This window comes from Apodemus sylvaticus, chromosome 17 (assembly GCF_947179515.1).
Source record: "Apodemus sylvaticus chromosome 17, mApoSyl1.1, whole genome shotgun sequence".
Taxonomy (NCBI): Eukaryota; Metazoa; Chordata; class Mammalia; order Rodentia; family Muridae; genus Apodemus; species Apodemus sylvaticus.
This window is the reverse complement of record NC_067488.1, coordinates 50,510,525-50,520,625: the sequence shown is the minus strand read 5'-3', so window position 1 is coordinate 50,520,625 and position 10,101 is coordinate 50,510,525. Positions and strand designations below refer to the sequence as shown.

The 10,101-nt window shown below is 51.0% G+C and overlaps 1 protein-coding gene across 3 annotated transcripts in view; it reads right to left on the bottom strand.

Annotated features, from left to right (window-relative positions):
* Positions 1-5,429: 5,429 nt before the first annotated feature.
* Positions 5,430-10,101, bottom strand: part of Zc3h7b (zinc finger CCCH-type containing 7B) — a 44,759-nt gene continuing 40,087 nt past the window's right edge. For 2 of the 3 annotated variants that reach the window (XM_052160465.1, XM_052160464.1), the window contains 6 exons: positions 9,618-9,751; positions 9,347-9,452; positions 9,118-9,226; positions 8,770-8,903; positions 8,502-8,665; positions 5,430-8,201 (listed from right to left, as the gene is read on the bottom strand). In XM_052160465.1, coding sequence (XP_052016425.1) covers positions 7,901-8,201; positions 8,502-8,665; positions 8,770-8,903; positions 9,118-9,226; positions 9,347-9,452; positions 9,618-9,751 — 948 coding nt within the window. In that variant the 3' untranslated portion in view covers positions 5,430-7,900. The remainder of the gene's footprint in view (positions 8,202-8,501; positions 8,666-8,769; positions 8,904-9,117; positions 9,227-9,346; positions 9,453-9,617; positions 9,752-10,101) is intronic. The other variant, XM_052160466.1, reaches the window with a different exon arrangement.

Below are 10,101 nucleotides of genomic sequence, written 5' to 3'. Positions count from 1 at the left end.
CTTAGCCTCTCAAGCGGCTGGGGTGGGGTTTGTAGGACCAGACTGGGCCAGGCTTCCTTTTTTTTAGTACAAAGAATGGAACTAAGGGTCTTGCGCATATTGGGGAAATGCTTTAAGCCCTCAATTACATTCCTTCATTGTTTCACACACACACACACACACACACACACATATATATATATATACTTTGAGCTAATGCTTCCATTCCATTATCCTCTCCTATCCCCTATGGATCCTCGTTGTTGTCGTTTGTGTGTGTGTGTGTATGCATACACACACACACATATATACATATATACACATACAACACAAATGCATATTTTTTTTAATTGTGTCTAGAGAGTTGGCTCAGCAGTTAAGAGCACTTCTTGTTCTTGCAGAAGACCCAGGCTTGGCTCCCAGTACCTACATGGTAGCTCACAACCACCCTGACTACCCTTCTAGGTGATCCAACTCTGCCTCCTGGTCCCCGCAGGCAGACACATGATGCACATACACACATGCAGGCAGATGCTCATGAAAATAAAATCTATTTTTTATTACTAATTTCATGTATTTATTTTGCGTGTGTATGTGTAGGTGCACACACATGGTATGTGTGTGAATATCAGAGAACAGTTTTCAGGTTGGTTCTCTCCTTCTAGCTTGTGAGTCCCAGAGTGGAACCCAGGTTGTAAAGTTGGCAGCAAGTGTCTTTACCCCCAGCCAGATCACCAGCCATAGCCCTGAACTTTGTCTCCTTCTGTGGCTGCCTGAGTGATGAGATTGTAGGTGTGCGTCACTTTGCCTAGCTACTTCCATTTATAGCTTTTGTACATATGTTTGTGTGTGTGTGTGTGTGTGTGGGCACTCACATGCTGTGGTGCACATGTGGAGGTCAGAAGACAATTTGTGGGAGTTGGTTGTCTCCTTGCACTGTGAATATCCCAGGGATCAAACTGAGGTTGTCTGGTTGGCTGTAAGTGCTTTAACCTGCTGAGCCCTCTTGTCTACACTACTTTTAATTTTTGTATAAAAACACAAATTACATGGATCAAAGTCCAAAACCTTGGAAAAGTTGGATTTTAAATTTAGTTTTTGTTTTTCTTTTCTTTTTTTTTTGTGTGTGTGTGTTTTTTTTTATTTGCCCCCCCCCCCCCCCCCCCGAGACAGGGTTTCTCTGTGTAGCTCTGACTGTCCTGGAACTCACTCTGTAGACCAGGCTGGCCTCGAACTCAGATATCCGCCTGCCTCTGCCTCCCAGAGTGCTGGGATTACAGGTGTGCACCACCATGGCTCAGCTCTAAATTTAGTTTCTTTGTTTTTATTATATGTAAGTGTGGCATGACAGCAGAGGCCAGAAGTGTGTGCTGGATCCACTGGCACTGGATTTACAGGTAGCTGTGAGCTGTCCCATGGAGGAACTGAACTGGGGCCTCTACAAGGGCAGTGTATTAGAGTTCTCTGGAGGAACAGAAATGATAGAACAGTATAGATACACACACACACACACACACACACACACACACATACACATACATACACACATACACATACACACACATACACACACACACACATACACATACACACACACACACACACATACACATACATATATGACTTACTCTCATGGCTTACAAGCTGTGATCTGGGTAGTTTAGCAATCAATGGCTGTCTTATGACCAAAAATCCAAGGATCTGGTGGTATTCTGTCCCGAGAGACTGGATGTCTCAACTGTTTCAGTCTAATGTTGAAATCCTGAAGGATTCCTAGAGATCTACTGGTCTTCAGTCTACATTGGAATCTAGAAGAAGTAGGTTTTAATACTAATGAAGGGATGCCTCTGCAACAGGATAGATGAACTTGCCAGCACAAGCCAGGGCAAGCAGGCAAAAAGCTAGCAGAAGGTGTGGCCTAGATATTGGGTGAGTCTTTCCACTTCAAATGATCCAGTCAGTGAAGTCTCTCATGGGGTGGTGTGTGTGTGTGTGTCTATCTTCTTGCATTTGATTCCAGATGTAGTCAAGATTAGCTATCTCTCCAGCCCCTGACAGGCCATACTTCACAGTATTTCTTTCCCTGACCCTATTCTTATTCTTCTCATAATAAATTTAGTGTTTTTATTTAACCTTCCAATGTTTCTTTTTGCAATATGTACTTGTAAAATTTCAGTTACAATCTTTGAACAGCTGTATGCTTCAGTCATCAGAGGCTTCTGGTTAGCACAAAGGGAACCTTTCCTCCTGTTCTCTGTGCCAACAGGAGCCCTAGCAAGCCCCCCTTTGCCCTGTACCCAAGGTGAGAGTGAGGTGGGAGTCGGAGTTCAGGCTTGAGTTGCACTGTGATTGCAAACTGAGGCTGACTCAGGCTGGGCTGGTGAATTAACTCATACAAAACCGGCTTAACACGGAGATAGAATCCAGGAATACCTTTAACCCCAGCATTTGGGAGGCAGAGGCCAGCCTGGTCTATGCAGCAAGCTCCAAGACAGTTCCATGGTTACATAGGAAGACTATTTTTCTTTCTCTTCAAGACAGGGTTTCTCTGTGTAGCCCTAGCTGTCCTAGAACTAGCTCTGTAGACCAGGCTGGCCTCGAACTCACAGAGATCTGCCTGCTTTTGCCACCAGACTATCGGGATCAAAAGTGTGTGCCACCGCTGCCCACTGAGAGACCCTATCTTAAAAAACTAAGGGAGAGGAAGATAGATTTGCACTAGCAGAGCTTGTACTGCTCCTTTGCTGTGGAGAGTCAGCAAGGGGTCCTCACCAGATAATACCAAACCAGATCATACTTTTGAATCTGGAGACTTTAGAAGTGTGGGGAAAGTTATGCTTTCATTCTTTATAAGTTATCTGGTCCTGGGCATCCTGATCACGACAGGAGATAGATCAATGCCCCATGAATGTGGCACCAGGCCAGACCTTGTAAACAGTTCAGAGCTAAACGACAGACCTAGTGAAGCCTTATCCATACTCAGAGCACACTGACACAGCCTCTCCTTGTACTCAAGGGGTCCAGCTGGCAGTGTCACCCGTGATCAGGCACGGTGGCTGGGGACAGCAGCTGTGGGGAGGAAGTGTGGCTGAGGATGTACCTGGAGACATTTGGAGGGGGCTACCGGCAGGGGTTTGGACTGCCCACATGTTCCGGGTTTCTGGACGTCGAGGTCCAAAGCCCTCTGTAAATGGTCTAGGTCTGTTAGTTTTTAAATCAGTGTGCTGAAACCACCCCTGTACTTTACCCTTCATTTCCCCTCTGACTTTATTTGTCCTCGTTCATTAACAAGGCATTTTTATGTGACAACAGCTACATCTGTCCGGAAGCAAGCTGTGACCTCCACCTGGAGGTCCTTCTAAGTAAGAACTTGGTTAAGAACTTTGAGGGTCTTCTGTTCTCCCCTTGGCTAGCAGGGTGTATTTAACTTCCAAGCCCCAAAGCAGAGTCAGAGAGGCCAATACAAACTTACTGCTCCCAAACCAGGTCCAGTTGCTCTGGCTCCTCTTTCCTGAGGCTTGGGTGTTTTCCCAGAAGGCTGCACAGACTCCCCTGGTTAAGGACTAGTAGATGTTTTTTGGCAGAATCCTCAAAGGTCTTCACTGGAGAGGCACACAGCTGCCTCCAGGTCTTTGGCACCTGTACCTGCCCCAAGGAGCAACCAGAGAGTGCGGAAGCTGGTGCCATGCAGACCAAAGCCAGAAACAGCCCCATGCTCCATCAGGGCCATCACCCACAGCATGACCGTCAGACACTCCGAGTCTCCCTGGTACACGGGACTGCAGACGTGGAACAAAATAAAGAAGGGGGAAATGCAGAATAGTAAGCGCCTACTGATTGTGATGTAAAAATCAGACCGCAGCAGACTCTCTTCTGTAGTTGGTCTGGTATCCCTGGGATCTGCACGGGGTGGGTGCTCATTGGGTAATGCTTCCTAACGCGAGCCAAATGAAGATCAGAAGAGAATAAAGGGAAGTTTAAATTGGGTTAATTCAACTCCTTAGGTTTACTCTTGCTTATTCGCTTTAATTCTCCAGCTTAAGGAATGTCCTAATACAAGCTCATGCATGTGCCCTCCAGCCCAGGGACAGGCTTGTGGATTTTGTTTTGATTTCCCAGACAGGGTTTCTCTATGTTGTCCTGGCACTCGCTCTGTAGACCAGACTGGCCTCACACTCAGAAATCTACCTCCCTGCCTCATGAGTGCTGGGATTAAGTCTTTTTTTTAGATTTATTTTATGTGTGTGCACTGTCACTGTCTTCAGACACACCAGAAGAGGGCGTCCGATCCCATTATAGAAGGTTGTGAGAGCCACATGTAGTTCCTGGGAATTGAACTCAGGACCTCTGGAAGAGCACACACTGCTCCTAACCACTAAGCCATCTCTCCAGCCCCTAAGTCTTCCGTTTTTCATCGCCATTGTTTGTTAGCTGGAGTGCCTCCTGTATACCTGGCCCAGATAACTCCTGTCTTCAGGGGATTCATAGGTCCAAGGAGACCTTTCCTCCCAGGCCAAGCTGTCCTGCAGCTTAAAGCAAGCAAGCAAGGCACAGCGGGTACCCTTATAACTCAGCACTCTGAGACAGGGTGGTCCACACAGGGCTGAGTCTAGCCTGCAAAGCAAATTCTAGGACAAAACAAACAAACAAAATAAAAACCAAAACCAAATCAAAACATAACAAAAACTCAGGGGGAAAAAAAAAAGAATCCCAGGCCAGCCAGGGCGCCACAGTGAAACTGTGTGATGAGCACTCACTGTAGACGGAGTACACTCCAGGAAATTAAAAACAAAAAACAAAAACAACACCCTTGTGAGATTGGAAGCCCAGTTTTCTTTGAAAGTTGAGGAAACTGTTGGGTGTGGTAACACAGGTCTGCCACCCTGACGTTCAGGAAAGCTGAGGCAGGGGCAGACATTCAAAGCGGGATCACCCACTGCTGCGTAGCAAGAACTGGCTCAGAGTTTTTAAAAACTTGACAAACCTTTCCTGTATAACTTTGTTTCTTCCTTGGGCTCAGAGGATCAAGGTTGCAGTCTAGATCACATTGTGAAGCCTGGCATGACCCCTTACCTTCCTGGACAGCCCATACCCAAAAAGGGCACAGAATGCAGCGGGGCACATGATGGTAGAATCAAGAGGCACGGGCAGTCCCACAGGAAGGCTGCGAGCAGGCTGCCAAAGGGTACAGAGCACAGCGTGTCCTTCCTCGCTCTGGAGGTGCTGCCTGAGCTGGGTCAGCTGGGTCTCCATGTGTACACAGATACTGCCCCTCACCCTCTGGAATGTCTGCCCCAGGCACAGCCAGCTGGGGCTAGCTCTGTCCCAGGAGTCCGGGGCAGCCCTGGCCCCCTGAATCCATGCAGTCACTGGGGAGGAGCAGGAGGGACACCTGGAGGACAAGAGTCACAGTGCACACGTGTATTCTCTAGAACAAAGGCTAAAAGAAACAAATTTCTCTCTCATTTTATTTTAAGAAGGACAAAAATTGTTATTAAAACATCTACATTATTATCAAGATACTAGACCTTATGATATTTAATATTAAAGTGTGGTATTCTTAAATTTTAATACAGACATTTTTAAAGGACCATTAGATTGATTACTGCCCAGCTGAGAAATGCAGCACCCCTCCCACTGTCCCCCACGCCATGCCTACTGCGCAATCTTGTTCTTGCTCCTAGGCCCGGCTTCAACCCCAGCCTTCCAACCAGGGGCCCCAGAGGGGTCACACCTGATTAACCGCAGTCTTCATTGAGGATGTTCTCTCCCACCCCAGGTCATCCCTATCGTCCTTCTCTTCTGTGTGGGGCACAGAGGTCTAGAACGTCAGGGAGCCCAGATCTCAGGGGCCCCTGGACAGATGAACAGCAGGGAAACCCTGGCTTCATCCTTCTCCGGGGGACAAACGCTAACGACTGCCTTTTCCTGAGCGCACTGCTGTTCCTCTCTAGACATGAATCTGTGGGAGACTAGCAGTTAGAGCAGGGCCCAGGTGTGGGCCACCCTGCCCTTTCTGTCCAAATCATCTGAGCCATGGCTCCAGTCTCAGCGCCCTAAATAACCAGATGACCCCATAAGCACTCAAAATTCACAAGGATGTCTGCATTTTTTGTTGTGCTAAATTCTTTATCTTTAGCCCTCAATAGAAGAGATTCCTTGGATACCACACACATATATAATATTATATAGAGCGATATATTTAATACCTGTGTATATATGCATCACAGGGGCGACATATATACACACTAAAACAAGGCTGGTGACAACAGACTGCAACACCACGGGTCAGGATACCAAGTGTCATTCACACTCACGGCCATGGCCCCCACCTTAGATGTGGTCTCCCCTCCCCTCCAGCCACACTGCCAGCACCCAGACTGCAGTGCTAGCCAGCTGGGGTCAGGGAAGAGGGTCAGGGGAGAGGAAGAGGTGCACGCCATGGTCATCGGGGGAAGGTTGGGCAGTGGTGGGATGAGGAATGGGTCCTTTACGCCCAGGTGCCTGTCACTGTGACCTTGAGCCCTAGCAACCCTGGCTGGAGGGAAAACAGGAGTGTCTGTCCATTCTATCTTACTCCTTGATAGCCTTAGTTTCTGGTTCCTTCTGGCGGGGGTGTAGGGGGTGTGTGGGGGTGCCCCACTTCTTGTGCCAATGGGGTGGAGCATTCTGGAATGTCTTGGGGAGCCAGGGGAGGCTGTGTCTACCTGTGGGGACGGGATGAAAAGGTGTACACATACTTCAGATGATAAAAGAGGCCTCAGTAAAAGGAGGGCATGGGCTGGGGGTCAGCTGGGGTCCTAGGCAGTCAGCAGGGCTGAGCGTAGGGTGGGGCTGGGATAGATGTTCATAACAGTATATCTGGGTCTTTTAGAGGGAACTACAGAGGGTCCCCAGGAAAGAGAGGCTATTTCCCATCGACCCATGGAGCCTAGGTCGTCTTCCCACCCTTCACATTCCTCAGAGCCTCCCCACGCTTTGTACCTTGTCAGAACCTGAGCTCATGGTGCCCTGTATTCCGTCACTGTCTGTGAAAGCTCCTGAGGATAAAGCCTCCATCGCTTACCCCAGCATCCCCCAACATGGAGCTAAGAAGGCCAGCTCCTGTCTCAGCATCCCTTCCCCACGTCCCAGGGACGCTGCATGGGACTGAGGAGCCCAGCGGCTCCAGCTGATAATGGGTGGGGTCTCTGACCAGTGTTTACATCCCAGTTCTGCACCAGAGAGGGTTAAAGATCCTGGGTGAACCACTCCTACTAGAACTCAGTTTTTGTTTCTGTAAAAAGGGCTGTGGGCTGTGCTGACTCCAAGGCTGAGGCACGGTCTACAATTGTGGCTCACAAAGGAGAGGGCTGGGCCGGGATGGTTGTTAGGAGCACCTAGACGGCTTAGTCTAGCTGCATAGATCATCTGCCTTAGCCCTTGCCCCTTTCACAGATCAGGAAACTGAGGCCCCAGGTGGTAAGTGACCCAACTCCATCGCATGACTATACTTTAAGCTAGTCAGGGCCTCCTGCCCTTTGCTGTGTCCTGATCTGGCCCCAGGGAAAGGGGGAAGAGGAAGGTAGAGAAGGAAAAGGAACCTCCTGCTGCATATTCAAGTGGGCACCCAGGCTCCCCAGCCCTGAGCTTTGGACCCATTTAGGAGTAGACAGAATTTAAAGCTGTAGGCTGAAGCTGGCCAGGCCCCTCCCTCTCCAACCAGGAGAACTAGAATTGGGGAGGGTCTGCCCCCATTTTGACAGGACAAGGATCCTGGGACCACTTGGGGTTGCAGTATATGACCTGGGTATACACACCTGGGGTATTGGGGGTGGAAAGGAGAGACAGGGACCCAGTGGACTGGGGGCTGCCTTATGGGATGGTCCCCTGCCCCCAACCCATCCCGACCCCAGGACTTTGACATAGCTGAGACCTGGCCCTACTCCCCAGTGGTAGTGGTAGTGGTGGTGGTGGTGGTGGTGGTGGTGGTGGTGGCGGCGGCAGTAGCAGTTGCAGCAACGGGGGCATCTGGGGTGGCACCAGTGGTGTCACCATCTTCTTGCAGCAGGAAGTTGTATTTGCCGAAGTCGTCATCCCGTGGACACAGGAGCATGTCCTTGCGGGCCTTGGCCAGTTTTTGCTTCAGCACCTCGCGCCGGTCCAGCCACTCACTGAGCTCCTCCTGTCCGTGGGCACAGCGGCACTTGTCCCCGTCTGGGCAGGTCTTGCCCTTTTGGAGCCTGTGGACAGCAGAAGGCTCACTGCCTGAGTCTTCTAGAATATGCTTCTCCCCAGACAGCTTCTGGTCTCGGCTCAGGGAACCCGACAAAGCAGCGCTCTCTAGGATCTGATCCAGAGCTCTGAAGGAGGGCTAGAGCTAGGCCTGAACCCACCCTCCACCCTGCCTGCCCCCAGTACTGTACTCATCTCTAAGATGCATCAAGTCAGGAGATGGAGCCGGGCCCAACCTCCTGGTCCTCAGGCCCACCTGCTGCCTGCCCTCCCTGCCCCTGTGCTCCCTGTCACACAGCCCTCAGCACCTGTCACAGAGTCGGAACTCGCCCATAGGGAAACGGTAGGCCCAGCCACTGGCGTCGCTGTCGGAAGTGAAGACCTTCTCCTTGTGCTTCTCAGACTGGATGTGCTGCTGCCACTGCTTCTTGCTGTTGCTGTTCTTGCCGCAGAGCCAGCAGTGGTAGCCCATCTGCGTGCACAGCCTGGTGGGTGCCCGCTTCCGCACCTCGGCCCCTCTCAGCCCTCCTGGGGGCCCTCCCAACTGGCCCTGGCTCAGATGGGGGCAGGGCTTACCATGATGTCCGCATAGTCTGTGGGCATCTGGATCTGTTTCTCTCCTTCCCGAGAGCCGATGGGGGTCCCTTCTCCCGGCTTCCCTGGGTTGTGTTTCTTCAGCCACATGTCGTAGGTCTGTTGCATATCCAGGACTAGGCAGGGGACAGAGTGCTTGGTGAGGGGGCTTTCCCATCCATTCTACCTATGGTCCCTGCTGAACTCGGGAGGCACAAAAATCTTAAGCTCTGCCACTGTGCAGCCTGGCCTGAGGGACTCATCACTCACAGGAAGCCCAGAGTGTATCCTAGAGATTAGCGAGGGGGCGATACAGATATGGGGAGGAATACAGACAAGCCCACCACTCACTCTTGTTCTCCTTCATGAAGGTCCACATGTCCCTCTCCTCAGGGCTGTGTGCGAAGGAGCAGTTCCCCACATACTGGCATTTGCGGCCATTCTGGGCATGGATGCACAGCTGTGGGTAGGCAAAAGAAAGCCTGCTGAGTCCCATGGAGCCGTGTCATAGAGGTGGCCGGTTCAAAGCCTTTCAGGGCCCACAACCTCTTGTACTTTCCCCTCCCCCACAAGCACTCACATCGTATTGCTGTGGGAAGTTTCGGATGGACGGCAGTGGTCTCACGGACACCCACTTCCTCTTGGCCTTAGACATCACCAGAAGGACCCGCCTCTCCTTGGTCCAGCTGTAGGCCAGAGGTAGAAGGCATTATGGAGAGTCAGAGCGGGGCCTGGGGTCATGAGGCATCCTTTCCTCTCTCAGAGCCCAGGTCTCCTAAGGCTTGCCTCCTCCCTCCTGTGGCTCTGGCAGTGCCCCGTGCTGCCCGAGCCCCTGCCCGGAGCCTGCTTACCAATGCCGGGCCTTGGCACTGCAGTACTTGAGGTCCTTGTCTGGCTCCACCACCTGCCCATTCCTCCAACACTGACCACACACAAACTTCATCTGTAAGTCAAAGGTGCTGGGTCCAGGCGTCCTTGGGGTACCCTAGTGGAAGATGGGGGAGTGGGTTGGTGAAACTGTAGCCACCAGGCCTTAAGCCTCTGGGACTCCTAGGACCACTCAGTCTTAGATTGGCTAGCCTGCTGCCCAGTTTTACCCACAGGCAGTGAGCTCTCAGCTAGGGCCCTGTGACTTCTGACTATGGGAGCCGGATGTGGAGAGGGACTCCTGAGCCACCGGCTCCCTCCCCTCTCTGGCTGGTCTTCACATATCTTTACTCTTGTAGAGGTCTGGCTTGTGCAGCCACTGTATAGCATAGCTTCTCTTATTAAAAATTTATTTTAGGGCTGGAGAGATGGCGCAGCAGTTAAGAGCACCAATTGCTCTCCCAGAGG